General features: G+C 38.4%; 1 protein-coding gene across 3 annotated transcripts in view; it reads left to right on the top strand.

The window, feature by feature from the left end:
• brinp1 (bone morphogenetic protein/retinoic acid inducible neural-specific 1) overlaps positions 1–16,040 on the top strand; it is a 333,495-nt gene that overhangs the window by 158,566 nt on the left and 158,889 nt on the right. For all 3 annotated transcript variants that reach the window (XM_057818881.1, XM_057818882.1, XM_057818883.1), the window contains exon 3: positions 15,273–15,463. In XM_057818881.1, the coding sequence (XP_057674864.1) occupies positions 15,273–15,463 (191 nt within the window). The remainder of the gene's footprint in view (positions 1–15,272; positions 15,464–16,040) is intronic.

The following is a 16,040-nucleotide window of genomic DNA, read 5'->3' as shown; positions in this document are numbered from 1 at the left end:
GCCTGAGCCGCATCAGTGGCCTGAACAGGGAGCGAAGACTGGCGTGGAAGGGCAGCTAGGCGCGGGCCGGGGGGGTTCGGTGGTTCCCGGCGTTGTCTTCTTCGCTCCCGCAAGCGATTGTCAATTTGGATCGCTAATTTAATAAGGTCGTCCAAAGACACGGGCTCATCCCGCGTGGCCAATTCGTCTTTGAGGGACTCCGTTAAGCCGCGGGTGAAGATCTCCTGTAGCGCCGCATCGTTAAAACGGCTCTCAGAGGCCAACGTGCGGAATTCCACCGAGAATTCGGCGACGCTCCGTGACCCCTGGTGAATGGACATCATCCGCTTGGCAGCCTCTTTACCACGGATAGGATGGTCGAAGATCTTTTGCATTTCATCGGTGAAGTGGGCGTACGAACTACACAGCGCGGATCCCTGCTCCCATATGGAGGAAGCCCAATCGAGAGCCGCTCCGCGTAGGCATCCGATCAAATAAGCAATCTTTGTTCGGTCCCCCTGGTACATGGATGGCTGCTGTTCGAATACAAGGCTGCACTGGACTAAAAAAGCACGACATGTACCAAGGTTGCCGTCGTAAGGAGACGGAGCCGGGACGTGGGGTTCCCGCGCCGCAGCTGTTGACGCCAGGTTAGTTGCGGGAAAATGACTCAGCGAAGCGGCGGTGTGGCGGAGGGGAGGCGGGGCTGTGCGTGCAGGAGGCAGCGGCGTGAGTTGTGCTTGGATGGCTTGAAGTGACTCAGAAATGTCCGTTACCTTACTGAATAGATATTCGATTGCTTGGTGGTGGTCAAGGAGTGACGTGGGCGAGCTGGCTGTGTTGTCCGTGGGATCCATGATGGCCCGATCAAACTGTTAAGGTGCGAGAGCAATAGGGGATCCCAGAGTGGACACACAGTGGTAAAAATGAGCAATCGTTTATTGAAGATCACAAGGCTGTCTCGGGTGTAGATTGCTGGGAGCGAAGTTGGGGAGCTGACGTGGGATGAGGAGGCTCGGAAGAGAGGCAGGCTTGTAATCCGATGAGGGGCGCGCAGAAGGCAGGACCTGGGACGAAAGCAATGTAGTCGTAAGCCGGAGATCAAAAGATAGCAAATACAAGGCGAGATACAACTGACGTGTGAAGCAGACAAGTTGATCGGGTGACGAGGTGGCAGCGTCCACTGGCTTTTATGGATGGCTGATTGGCATTGCCAGCACCTGTGGCCGCTCCACCCGTCTGTCGTCCAACCTGCAATCAATAAAAACATGCACACCTGCCGGAGGTGGGCAGGTCTCAGAAAGAAGGGGAAGAGGACCTAACACAAACAGATTGGGTGAACGGGGGTCAGGTCTACATTTCATGAATATGAACCTAATTAATTGATATACTAAATCAGGAGTGCTCATGACGTTGATCACGATCGACCAGTCAATCACAAAGCTAGTGTGGGTAGCCCCCCCCCCCCCCCCCCCCAAAAAAAAAAAAACTTTTTTAATGTACATAATTATGATTGTTGTGTGGATGTTGTGTTGTGTGAGCTCCGTACGAGGTTATGCAGCACCTCTCTCTAAGCAGCTTCTTGCTAATGTTTTTCTAGTTCCATAGTTGCCAGCAGAGGTTCCTACATTTCTCACAGTTTATTTAATATTAACAGTAGAAAACATAAAGAGAAAGACACTTCTCTCGAAGCAGCTTCCTACTTGAGTTTTGCAGGTTAGCAAGTTCACACAGTTTATTGTTAACACTGATTGGTTGGACCTACAGTAGCAAAATTAATGGTGTCTTCCCCACTTCCAAAACAATGATGCCCATTACATTTCTAACAGTGGCTGCTGCTGGGTGAAAAAAACTTCTCATATCTCTAATATCTAATGTGGGTGTGTGTGAGGGTTAAATCATCAGCTAATCAAATGTGGGTTTAGGTGGAAAAAATGTACCAGCAATGTATTCAGCAAGTGAAAAAATGTACATGTAAATCTAAACATAATAAAAATAATTCACTTAATAATGGTGGGGTCAATTACAACAATTTAAAAATATGGGAAGACAATATAAATAACCTAAACAACTGAAGTCATTACATAACGCAAATAAGGTTGCATAAAAGTTGGTGGGGACAATTTAAGCATCCTGAAAAGTTGGTAGTGTTTTGTCCCAACCGTCCCTCTGCAAACCTACGCCCTTGACTGTAGTATAGTTAAGTTCAAACAAAACATTTATTCTAAGTCATCCATTATAGTATTTGCTTTGAGAATATTTCTCATAAAAATGTTTAGGTTGTAAAAGACGGCCTTCAGTACATTTCTTATAGATGATATCAGTCTATTTATTATTGCTTTATACGCTGTATGTTTACATAAATATATTTTCATCTTAAATTAATGAAGAAAATGCACAAATTAGTGTGTAAGGATTCACCAGAATGCAGGAAATTAAGTAGTTGATACTCTAAATGTGTGTGTTTGTCCCGGCACTTTTGGTGGGGCCCAAATTGATCTTTTCATGGAGCCCAAAATCCCTGGCAGTTCCCCTGTATCTGGATATGACATTTCATTGCAAAAGTATAGCTACTCAATTGTTTTTTTTGCACGACCACAGACCACCAGAAATGTGTTGTCATGGGGTAGATTAGTCTTAATAGTAATAGTCATGGGGGATATTTTTGCGTGCGTGTTTTGAAAAATTGAAATATTATCTTCTACAGTATGAAATATTATGATGAATCCCATTCCTCCATCAAAATCCACAAAGAGTACAGTATTATTGTGTACTCCACTTTATAAATTTTGCCAACTTAATTTTCTTACTATATTTCGACTTTAGCAAGCCCTTGAGTGACACTGTCAAAAAAATTAATGTCTTTTTGCCATGATATTCAAGACTCCTGACTTCTCCGCATTTAGACTGCAATTAAATGTTACGTATGCATTGCCACCACTGGCTGATTTAGCCATATCCACCCAACATCCCGCTTTGCATTTGACATGTTGGGTGGGCAATCACACCTTAAACTCAACTATTTTCACAATTTTTCATACTATGCGTTTTGAAGTAATGTCGATACATCCATGACTAAACCTAATTTGACCTCCTACCCACCAATGTGCAGCAATTGCCAACCCATTGGCCATATTGGCTGATGTAAATTATTTACTTGTTAAAGCACTGCCATCCAAAATGTGATACACAAGTTCTCTGGCTAATTGAAAAGTAGAGAGGAAACGCATGAATCACTCCCACTACTGCTGCATGACGACTTAAGCTACTTAATGAACAGGGCGGAAAAACAACACATGATCATTTCCAAATGCAGAGAAGTAGATCATGTCTATATCAATATGTTCTCTATTAGTGTAATAAACCATTGAAAAACACCATGCGCTGTCTTGCCAATCCTTTGTTAGACAGAGGAGATAAAGGAGAGAAGAGCAAGCTTCACCAAAAAAAAAAAAAAAAAAAAAAAAAACATTGTCAGTCAAGATAGGAAAGGAGATTCAAACACAGAACTTCTGAACTGTGAGGCAGAACTTCCAATAAATTGTAAAATGTGACAGTCTTCTTTAGGAATTCATCTGAGCACTGTCAAGCTTGGGTGCGCGCTGTTTTTCTTACCCTGCTACGCGTGGACATGGCCTATCTCGCAAAAACAACATTTTCTATGGTTTGGCCTATCATCCACTTACATCCATTTACCCCGTTACATTTACTTGAGTAACTTTTTGAGACAAATGTACTTCTAAGAGTAGTTCACTAAACCATGCTTTTTATTTGAGTAGATTTGTGAAGAAGAAACATTACTATTATTCTGCTACTTTGGGCTACACTAGTCTTTACATTTTTCCTCTTTAGACGTCAACAGTGGCTCAATTAGTTTCACTACTGAGACATCGCAATAACAATCAGATGACTCCATTTGCCCAATCAGACTCAAGCTCGCCGTTCTATGATCACGCCAGCCTGTTCAATGACGTGGCGTCTTTAAAGCACCATAAAAAATGATTTGACATAGAGAGCTTCCATCTCCATGACTCAAAAGCGCAAATTATAATCTCCCAGTTTTTATTTGGCACCGATTAACCATGGAAAACTGAAGATATGATCCTTTTAGTTACCTCTGTGAGGTAGGCCCCCATGGGACGCAAATTTATAGAAAATGATTATAAAATTATTATAAAAAGTTTTTTTTGTGCTGCTATCGTTTTTGAGATATTAACAATTCTTTTACAGGTCAGTATGAGGTCAACCAGCCCCTCTCTTTAATTAAAATATGCTAAAAATTGTTTCAGTCGTTTGTGCGACGTTTGCTGGTTTGCGCTGTAAACATTTTCGTTTGTGCAGCCATCGTTTTCGAGAACTTGAGTTATTAATTTCGAGTGATGACGTCACCCAGCCACCCTTAAATGGTGCCATTCGTTTGCTATGTTTGTGCTGTAAAAATTTTTTGTTTGTGCTGCTATCATTTCATAGATGTTGTTGTAGATGTTGAGATATTATCATTATTAGATTTTACTTCCATTTTTTTGCCAGAGACGCCAACCAGTTTCACCAATGAGACATCGCAACAATAATCAACATGACGCTATTATACCAATCAGATTCAACCTTGCCGTTCTATGATCACGCCGGCCTCTTCAATTATGTGGCGTCTTTAAAGCACCGTAAAAAAATAAGTATTTGACATTGAGCGCTGTCGTCAACGTGACTTGAAAGCGCGGAATTTAATCCCTCCCAGTTTTTATTTGGCACCGATTGACCAAGGAAAACCGGAGATATGTTCGTTTTAGTTTCATTATCGGAAATATGCTTTCTCCACTAGAGGGTACTCATGATCTTTGGACGAATAATGCTTTATTTCTGTAGATTTTTTTTTTCTCTCGCCGGAATTCAATGTTTTATTTTTTTAATTCTTCATTTCTTTATTTTTTGTATTTCTTTGGTTTAATGTGGTTATGTAATATGTTATAGTACAGTTTAATGATAACAGTTGAAAAAGCAGTTACAATGTTACTCACAATGTTACTCATTGCTTAAATTTTTGGATGACTGCTTTTATTCGAGTAGGATTATTTTGAAGTAATGCCACTCTTATTTGAGTAAAACTTTATGCTTCTCTATCCACCTCTGAATGTACATAACGTGCTAACATTCTAACTGTTCAAGAACATATCACAAGGCAAGGGCTAAACAGACAGAACACTTCATTGACCCATTTGACTTTTTGTCATTCACTCTGTGCTTGAATCCACACAAATAAATGTGTAAAAAAAAAAAAAAAAAAAAAAAACGCACATACAGTAGGCGGTTGGGTGTGGATGATATTTTTCATACAAACGAGGTGATGTGGACGTTGTTCTTAAAAAGCCCTGCTATGTGTGGGTATGACCTTAAACTCACAAAAAAAGAAGCGACAAAATGGCAAAGGGCTCACCATAAAATGCATGACGAGCAAAAGAATCAATTTATTATTTTTTTTTAATTGGAAATACAATAAGGAAAAGAATATAACTACTCGACTACTGATCACGTCCTCAAATTGTCCCCAAAATTGACAGGAAATGATGCAAAATGCACAGTAAGTGACCCAGCAATGCTCCAAAATTAACTGGAATTGACCCAAAATTCAGTGACCTGTAAGTACCCTAATAATAACAAGGAAGTAACCCAATATTAACTCTTTGCCTGCCATTGACAACGATGGACATCCAATGAGCTATCAATGAGCTAAAAAGGAAGTGACCTGAAAATGCCTCTAAATTAATAAGAAATTACATAAAAATTCATAGAAATTGACCAATGGGAGTGCAAATATTCCCCAGAAATTGCTTTTTCTGGTTACCATCAGGGGTGAAAAGTGGGCCGGAACACACCGGATCGGCGTTCCGCCAAGAAATACGCCGTTCCGGCATACGGTGCTTTGATCCCGAAAATATGACGGCAACTGTCAAAACCCAATGTTTAAAAAAAAAAAAAAAAAAAAACCTGCCACGCTGCCACACACGCATCTCCAATAAGAACAATCTACTAATGTCAGATTTACATACACAAGTGTTCACAATAGAAGCCTAATAAAGAGCTTGCTTAGCGTCATCCGTTTTCACGGATTTTTATTATTCATTTATTCTACGTAGTTCTCCCCAGCGTCTCTCTCTGACAAGTCGCATTGCCTGTAGCCCTTTTCACACATATTACCAGGGAATTTCCCGTATAAGGTAACGCAGGATTTACTCTCGTCATTGCTTTCGTGCATGAAAAGATTCTGAGAATGAAGCCGGTTGGACGCTTTCACAGACTTGACCTGTGTTTCCCACTGGCACTCTCTGTGCGTGGCAGGCTGCTGGGCGATTTTATAACCTGGACATTACGTCATTTTTGGTCAGCATTGTCACAATGTTGGTCAAATCCTGTGGTGTTTTGTTCCGGAGGGAGCGTTCCCCGACGTGTAACTGCAACCAATTAAAGGTCACCAAGATGTAAGATCGGGCCTAAAAGAAATCCAGCCTGACCCGGTCCGCTGGTATTTATGCCCAACCCGAGCCCCATCAATTAACTTGATTTGCAGGCCCGAAAAAAACCCAAAATGTTATGTTTTATTTGTAGGCCCGAGCCCGGAAAAAAAAACAAAATTTCATATTTTATTTGTAGGCCCAAGCCCGAGAAAAAACCCTCAAAATTCTATGTATTATTTGTGAGGAGGAGAGGGAAGGGATGCTCCAGTCAGACCTGGACAGATCACTGCTTGCTGCTTGGAAAAACGGACTGGTTGTGTTTTGCGTGATCACATTTGGTGATGCCTGCGCATTTAAGCCTGTCTTTTGTAACGAATTCTCAGTTGGCAGAAAAAAAAAACGCAACTTTTCTTAATGTTTAAATAGTCTACATATTTTTATGATCATTTTAAATGCATTTGCACAACGAAATAGCACTGGAAAAGTGTGTAAAATGTAAATAAACAGATGCGGTTTTGCATCGTAGAGGAGAAAGAGTAAAAAGAGGGCGCATGGCACGCTCTGGCTCTGCAATGACCATACAGCGCCTTGTCTTTTTTTATCCAAATTATTTATTTGATAAGTATTCCTTCGTTTAACATCCATACATCGTTTTGGTATACGTATATAAATATATATGTATTTTTAAAATTTAGCGAGAACCCCGATCCGAACGTAATGATTGACATTTTAATTTCGTTATGTTTTCAGTTTAATTTAGCCATTTCCAGCTTGCCATGTTTATAGCCCTGCTTTCACACACACCAGGAGAAAACCAACGCAGGCATAGTGAGAATATGCAAACTCCCCTCCCTCACAGTTCTGAACCCTTGGTATCAGAACTGTGAGGGGAACGTGCTAACCACTGTGAAACCTTTTGTGTTTTATTGTGTGTTATATTTGTAACTGTGCCAAAAGTTCTTGCATTTTGGTGGTTTTAGGAGGTTTAAGCCCCCCCACACACACAAAAAAGGCTCTGTGACGAACTTTATGTTAGGGAGTTCCGGCAAGAAATTCAAGCCACTTTCACCCCTGGTTACCATAAAGCTATTCGAAGGCTCTGCATCTTCACTGGATTCAAATTTATGATCAATGTAAGCAATGGAGGCACTACATTTCAATTTAATTACTTCAAGACACAATTATTCAGCAATCCATTCCACACAGTGATGAATGGAATTCTTAATGACCAATTTATTGATTATTATGCCCATCCGTAGTATAATAACTATACCTATTATTAATAGCCACATTATTATTAATGGTCATACCTTATTAGTTAATTTAATGACCTGGTCTTAGCTAAAACCCAACACTATAAATTGCTTTTTGAACTATATTACCATAAACAGCGCATCCCACTCTTCTTTTACAGTCACTGCATTTTAACTCTACTTCTACTTACATATGCTACTTGGTGTGTGTTTGCTTTTGTGGGGGAACAAGGACATGACTAATTAAATTCACAGCAGTGGTCACCATTAGAATACAGTTCTGTAAAAGGACCGGAGAGAATGAAAGGAAAAGGCATACTGTGATCAGAAGTATCTCAATAAATTAAACAAGGACATAAAATATATATATATATATATTTATAAGAAAAAAGACAATACATTCTCCTTTGTGCATTAAATGAAAAGGAGATTTTCTGGTAAGGTTTCATCAGTTTAAATAACAATACAAATGAGAAAATTCAATATCTGGAGTAATTGCAAGGTTGTTTTCTTTGTTCTCTCCCCCATGGGTCACTTTCTATAGATTGTCGGTCACTTTCTATTAATTTTGGGACATTTTCGGGTCACTTCCTTGTGAACTAATTGGCTGCCTGTGACGGTGCTAGATCTCCAGTTTGTTTTGACCGGGTGGGGCGAATGATTGTTCATTAGCCCCTCCCAGTCAAAAGGGATTGGATGTCTAGCAATGACACTAAAAGATGAGTAATCAAGCCAGTCCTCCCAGTTTAAATCAATTGTATGTCTTGCTTTAAAGTTTATTTATAGTCACTTCCATGTTAGGGACATTTTTTTGTTGATTTTAAGTCACTTCCTGTCATGGGTGAAAGTGTCTAGAATTTCGTGCCGGAACTCCCTGACATAAAGCTTGCCACGCCACGGAGCCAGAATTTTTTTTATTTTTATGATTATTATTTGATTTTTATTTTTTTTGGTGGGGGGGCGTTAAACCTCCTGCCACAGAAATGCAAGGAAAACTGCTTTTGGCAGTTTTAGCTATAATACAAAATAAAACACAACAAGTTTTACACATGCATTAGGCTAATGCCTTATACTTACTTGGACAAGGCATACATCAGAAATTGATTTTCATTCAAAATTGTATGCTTTCAATTATGTTCTATATTTGATTTATTAAATGTCCCAGACAGTTTTAGTTTCTCAATGTCTGTGGCTTGTATTGAAGTTGAACTGTGAAACCTAGGCCGGTTGAAACCGGTCACGATGACAAGGCAGTAAACCTGAACGATATATCGTTTAAACATCGCCATCGTGATGTGCGCATGCGCAATAGTCCCATCGCAAGGGCGTGCGATAGTTTTATTTTTTTTTTCCAGTCCACAAAACTTTGTTCTGCTTCATTCTCTCACACAGCCTCCCTCACCCCCTCTCCCAGCTCTTAGTCACTGCGGCACTTGCTTATTAAAGTTAACAATGGCTTTGATCTGGCCAAAGAAGCCGACTTCACTCAAGCAGCAATCTGTCAATCATCGTTTAACTTGTTAAACAGTTTCTGCAAGGAAGCGCAGGCTGGAATGAATGTGTGTGTCTGTGGGGGGTGGGTTAGGGGGGGAGAATGTAGAGACGTTCGAGACATATAAAATAAACGCCAGAAGTGATTATTAGGAGTTTGTCATTTCTACATGTCACTCCAAGAGTCACAGCAATGTTCGGTAAACAGAAGCATTTAAGCCAAGCATTTTTCTACTACAGTACTTTATTCTTGTTTAAAAATGATTCGGTGGGAGGATTCTGTTTAAAACTGATCATAATTATTACATTTGAAGTGCTTAAAAAGCATTTATTTAAAAAAAAAAAAAAATATATATATATATATATGTTTTTTTTTTTTTTTTTTTTTTTTTTTAATCATATTTTGGAGAAAAAACATGAGACACATGTCTTATATGTATCTCTTTCCAGTGCTAGGTCTGAATAAATACATTGAGTACACACACACACACACACAAAAAAAAATGGGGGGGGGGGGTTATGCGCTACTTCGCGGTTTTACACTTATCACGGTGGGTTCTGGTCCCTATTAACCGCGAAAAATGATGGAATACTGTACACTGTGGTCATGAAGAGTCATCCAAAGTCTTTCCAAACAGCTATTCAAGTCATCTAGTAAAAATTTATTTACAAAAAAATGTAGATATATTTTTTTAATATCGCAATATAATATCGCAATATATTGCAAACCCCCCCAAAAATTGCAGCAATAGTTTTTTTTCCAATATCGTTCAGGCCTACAAGGCAGTTTTATCAAGAGCTAAACATGTCTATAGTTATCAATCACTAAAATGTCTCTTACTGCCATCAGTCATGGAACATACTATTATAGAAATCAATATTTTATTGTGAGCTTTCATTGGTAAAAGCAAATATTTAATAATCATTTAATAATCATCTTATCAGTTAACATGGAAGTTGTTCTGAACTTCCCCATCAGAGAAAATAAGTCCCTCCAAATCTTTTTCCCATTCTCAATTTTCCGCTGCATTGCTGTTTTTTTTTCGCATTAATTCAACAAGCATGGTCTTTTTTCATTTTTGTTGTCCCAGAAAATGTGCATTTCAACCAATAAGAGCTAACTATCCATGCTGTTCAACATACCAGTTTGCAGCCAACTGAACGGACAACTGGAGCCCAGGAAGGGTGGTTTGCATGTGCACATCGACGCGAGTCTACTGTCTCGTCAGGCTCGCTCGGAGAACTCCGTGGAATAAATAAATATCTGTGGAAGTGGATGACGCTACAGAACCACTTCATTAGGCTTCTTTTTAGAACTTGTGTATGTAAATCTGACGTTAGTAGATTGTTTTCTTCATGGAGAGGTATGTGTGGCAGCCTGGCTTTTTTTTTTTTTTTTTTCTTAAACATGGAGGTCTGACAGTTCCCTTCATATTTTCGGGATCAAAGAACCATTACGCCCCCAAATTTTATACTGGAACGATGTTCTTTCACCCTTGCTTCCTGCACATTTTGGGGCACTCTGGAGTTACTTCCACTACATTTTAAATCTTTCCTGTAGGTTTTAGAGCATCTCTGGTGACTTTCTGTTTATTTTGGATCACTTTCTGATTTGGGGGCATACCTGGGTCATCTGCTGTACATTTTAGGGAATTTCCTGTTAAATCTGCGGCCCGAACGTCTGAAGTATGCTCAAACTGTTAGCTCCTTTAAATCAGAGCTAAAAACGCTTTTGTTTGGCACTGCATATCCATAACTGTCTATATATTTCAACCTACCTGCCTTCTATTCCTATTGTGCTTATCTCCATTGCTGATTTCAATGATTATTAGTAGTAGTAGTTTTTGCTTTATTTTTATTTTTGTTTTATTTTTATTTATTTATTTTTATTCTGTGATTAGATGTGATCATTTGTCTTGGTTTTTACGTTGTGTTGATTTAAATGTGATTTTTATGGTCTTCATGTGATGTAAAGCACTTTGAATTGCCTTGTGTTGAATTGTGCTATATAAATAAATTTTCCTTGCCTTGCCTTGCCTTGCCTTCGAGGATTTTGTGTGAGTGCGTTTGACATTTTGTGGGAGTTGAATGTGGCATTAGAAATGAATGGGGCCATTGAAGATATATGGAGATGTTTTTGTCAATGTTTTGCAGCATTGATTGTTTGACCAAAAATAGGCTTTTCTGTGCCCTGATTTTTTTTTTTTTTTTTTTTTTTTTAAATTAGTGAATCATGTGAATGGGACATAAACTGTAGGACAAGTAATATTTTGAATTTTTTTTTTTTAGGTATTCAATGGTGCTTTTTTGTCAAAAAAGCTGCTTTTGGCGCAAACATTAACCTTAATTGCGAAAGACAACCTGCGTGACATCAATTTTTGGATTGGTGTGAGTCTAAGAGCTGTGTGCTGTGCAGCGTACTGAAAATGTGGACTGAAAAAAATATGAATTTAATACGTGAGGAGGTTTGCTTTGCAAAACATCCCCACAAATGGATTAGCATATTTTTTAAATTACTACAAAAAAAAAAAAACACAATCATAAAAATTCTAGCTGTGAGAACAGCAAAGCTCACTTGTGTACTTGATTGAAAATGAAAAAATGCTGCAGGTGTGTGCCATTTAACACATTCTTTACACAGATAATGTTCTATCCAGTGGTGGCATCATACCTGAATGCCTAATCATGCTTATACGATTTAGTTCCTAAATATGCCAGGCACGAGTTATTGACTCAATGACAGTGTATTTGCTTTAGCGCTTCAACATTGCAGACAGCTGGAGAAAACGTGGCACTTTTATCCCCAGGCTTATGGGTGCTCTTCCACCGAGCAACAGAGATTTCTGTATCTCTTGTTTTTCTTGACGTACGTCTCAACGGTCTCATGAGTAAACGCCGCCAATGCATCCTTGTAAATATTTTGAAAACCCAGTCTGGCAGATACATTGTATGCATTTCACTTCTGTTAAATGTAATTGTCATCAGCTAAAGGAAAGTTCAGCAATTAATGATGGAGTGCACTTACATAGCAGTGACTCATGATAGTAAAAATGGAAAATTTACTAAAGAAACAAACTAGGGGATGAACTGTTTTGGCCTTGATTACTTCTTTGACTAAATAACAAAAAAATGAGTTTAAATTTTCAACACTTAGTTTGTAGGCTGTGAACTCACAGTTTCGGTTTTCACCATTTGAAGTTATGCCTTTCAGGTCTCCAGACTGCTCCTAAATAGGGGCATTTCAGCCCAAGAATTTGTCTGGCTGACAAAATTTGACTCCACGCTGAAGCTTAATTGTTGGCAGCAATGCACAAATAAGTTGCTAAAGCATTGCATTTATCAGTAATATGGTAAAAACGAGTAGAATCGAAAATATTGACAGGATTCCTTCAGCTCATTGAAAGTTAAATTCAAGACCTAATAATCCTTTAACATACCTGTCAACCCGAGGCCGTTGCCAATCTTACAAATAGTGACGTATGCCCTTACAAATTGGTGACTAATCTTAGAATCTCCTATATAGAGTGCAATATGAAACAAAAATAACTCAATTTTTAAAACGATATGACTTTATTGGTAATATTGTAACATATAACCTGGTTCAATCAAAGAACAATCAATATCTTCAGCTACATCATGATTACTAAAATTTAACAGTGATGTTTGTTATAATTGTATGTAGCACTTTTGGCAATTTGTATCATGTCTTTTGATGGCTGGACTTCATGGCACTTCGCTCGCAATTCAGTTTGACTTGAAGGTAGTTCGTTAGTGTGTCCAATTATAAATTCAAAAGGTCAATTGATAAAATTAACTTATCGATACAATCTTTGCGTGAGGGAACATTTCTTTTGGTAATTCTGAGAAGTGAAATTGTGTTCGGCAACAAATTGGCAGAATAAAATCTCCGCTTTCGTCACTTTTCATTCTGCAGACTTCATCTTTATGACCAGTGTTGTTAATCTTACTTTTAAAATGTAATTAATTACAGTTACAAATTACGTCTCCCAAAAAGTTAGAGTTAGTAACTCAGTTACCTGAATGTAAGAGTAATTAGTTACTTGGCAAAGTAACTGGTGTTACCTTTCATGTTTTTTTTTTTTTTTTTTTTTCCAAAAAACATTGTAACCTTTGCTATGTTTGGAAGTCATTTAATGTTGTGAATCAACCGTTAAAGTTGTTAAAATAGCTCTCGTTTTTGCAGTAGTTCCCTTCTGTCTACTTTCGACATGTTAAAGTTTTAAAACTGTTTCATCATTTAAAGATAGATTCAAGTCAAGATTTTGCCGATTTAGGAGTATTTTAGATAGTTACTAAGGTTAGCTAGGAAGTTTCACTACAACAGAGCCTTTCTGAGAAGTCTACTGCTTTAAAATGGTGGCTGAGTCTGTCATTTCGCATGTAGTTCTGAATGCGTATGCTGTTCAATTTATTTTTTTCCCCCAGAAAATTGAGATTTTAAGCTTTTTTTAGGACAATTTTGAAATTTGGCCTAACTGGGGGTCTCAAAGCAGAAATTCAAGTCATCTGAGTGTTTTCGCTATACATATATATATATATATATGGCTTGATGTCTGTAAACGGGGGTTTCCAGGGTAAAACGAACAAATTAAAAATAGTTCGACGGCTTAATGCGCCATGAATCTGCTATCAAACACAACAGTTCCTTTGGCTTAAAATAAAGCATTTTATTTTAAAGAGGGGTGCAAGAGCAAAAGCTACTTTTTCAGCCTTGTCTGTGTTTTCAGCCATATATATTCACCATTTTGCACTGTTGGTCTACCATATATAACTTGTTTTGACCATATTATGTGGAACCTGGCTCAGCAGTATGGCAGTAGTCATGTCAGAAAGGTTCATTGGATATGTGGTTTTTCCCTGGTGCTTTCCGTTTTGACAAAGGACTAGAAATGATGGAAATATGGACATGAACAAATGATCCGTGCAGGGTTTTAATGTTTATTTGAGAGGACAATACAACTATAAAACTTAAATGACATCAGCTCACGTTTTACTTGGTCGATTGACTTCAAATAAAAACGAGAGTCACCCTCAACTTCCGCACTTTCAAACAATACCAGCCAGTGGCACATGGGTGATTACAACGTGAGGAGGTTTCAAAGATGACATGCGCAGAGGACGCGTGGGCAGTTCCTGCAACTTTTAAGGGTTAACCTCTCTCCATTTTAAGTTGGGGACCTATGCTATGCTCCTAGTAAAAAATGTTAGTCTGGAACCCTACCTTTTTTGGCACTATCCTCTGATTTATTGAAAAACCCATTTGCCATTTGTATGCTCAGGCCAAGGCTATGTCTTGTATAAGAATATTATTTTCCATCTAATGCAGGGGTGCCCATTACGTCGATCGCAATGCTCGTGTGGGTAGCTCGTGGCATCAAAAGAAGAAAATAATAATAAAATGTTAAGATAAATCGTGGGAGGTCGTCTCCTTGAAAATTAGATTTTGGAGCAAAAAACAATGAGCATCCCTGATCGAGTGGGATCTTGGTGCCACACACCTAAACTAAAAAATACATTAGTTGGGGCCATCCTGTAGCAGCAATCACTGATACATTTTTGTTGTTGTTGTTTTTGCCAGTTACTCACGGATATTCCATATTAGAGATAGGCTTGCATGGTATAAGGCTGAAGTTGTTTATAGTGTTCAGGGCACTCATTTAAATATTAGGAATCATTTTTTTTTTTTAAATCAACTTTCACCTATAATTAACAGCCATAATTAGTTTATTTTTCATTAAACTGCCCCAAGATGAAAGGAAAGTCATCCAGAATTGACTAGAATAGAATGGAAAGCCTTCATTGAACAACGAGATTCAGACTCTCTATTTGAAATCTATTTGATTTGATTCAGATTCTCTATTCGGTGCATGAAATAGGAAATGACCTTAGTTTTTAATAATATTTAGCTGATTTGTTAATGTATTTTTCAATTAAATTAGTATAAAAATGTAATATTTTTTAAGAATAGCATAAGTATGTAATCATAATTAGGAACTTTAAAGTTTGTTTTTTATTAATTGCCAAAAATACTTACCCTAGAAAGCATTAATTTTCTGTTGACGTGTTTTGTTGCCTTTAGGGAATTTGCACGTTGGAAGGTGAGGAACACAGCCATTGAGAGGCGGGACCTGATCCGGAACCCCGTGCCACTCATGCCCGAGTTCCAGCGCAGCGTCCGCCTGCTGGGCCGAAGACCGACCACACAGCAGTTCATTCACACCATCATTAAAAAATATGGGACCCACATTCTCATCTCAGCCACGCTGGGAGGTAAGAAACTTTGACTCGTTGGCTGCCACTGACGGTGGGAGAATCCAGTAAACATACTGGTACAGAACCAAAGACTCCACCATCAGTTGACAAGAAAACTCCCACAGACGTTGCGCCATGTCTTCCCGTAGGGGGCCGACCCAGGCAGAACGTTGAGTTGGCTTTCAATGTGATAAACTCAAACGCACGCTGTGTTCTAACACCGGATTTAGGTGGAAAAGGATGAAGGTTTTACTGTGTGCAAGCAGGCAGTGTGTCAAGAGTGATTTAGACGAGAATTCAAGATAATTATAATGTTAAATAGCACCATATATGCACTTTGAAACGTTGTAAAAAAAAAAATCAATGGATAAAATTAGTGTAACGGCTTGAAATATTCACATAAAATGAATGATAACTGCCTGTTTTTTTTTTTTTTTTTTTTTTTTTTTTTTTGCTTTCAACCCAATAATTTAGACTGCTTTACTTTCATATCTATTTATTTACAAGAATTTCAACTTAAAAAGCTCTGTGTCGTGACGGCAGCCATGTTGGATTACACAATATCATACCTTTTGCTTGAAATATTTAGGTACAA

Source organism: Corythoichthys intestinalis, chromosome 17 (genome assembly GCF_030265065.1).
Source record: "Corythoichthys intestinalis isolate RoL2023-P3 chromosome 17, ASM3026506v1, whole genome shotgun sequence".
NCBI classification, from domain to species: Eukaryota; Metazoa; Chordata; class Actinopteri; order Syngnathiformes; family Syngnathidae; genus Corythoichthys; species Corythoichthys intestinalis.
The sequence above is the reverse complement of the archived record's forward strand: the minus strand, read 5'-3'. Positions and strand labels throughout refer to the sequence as shown.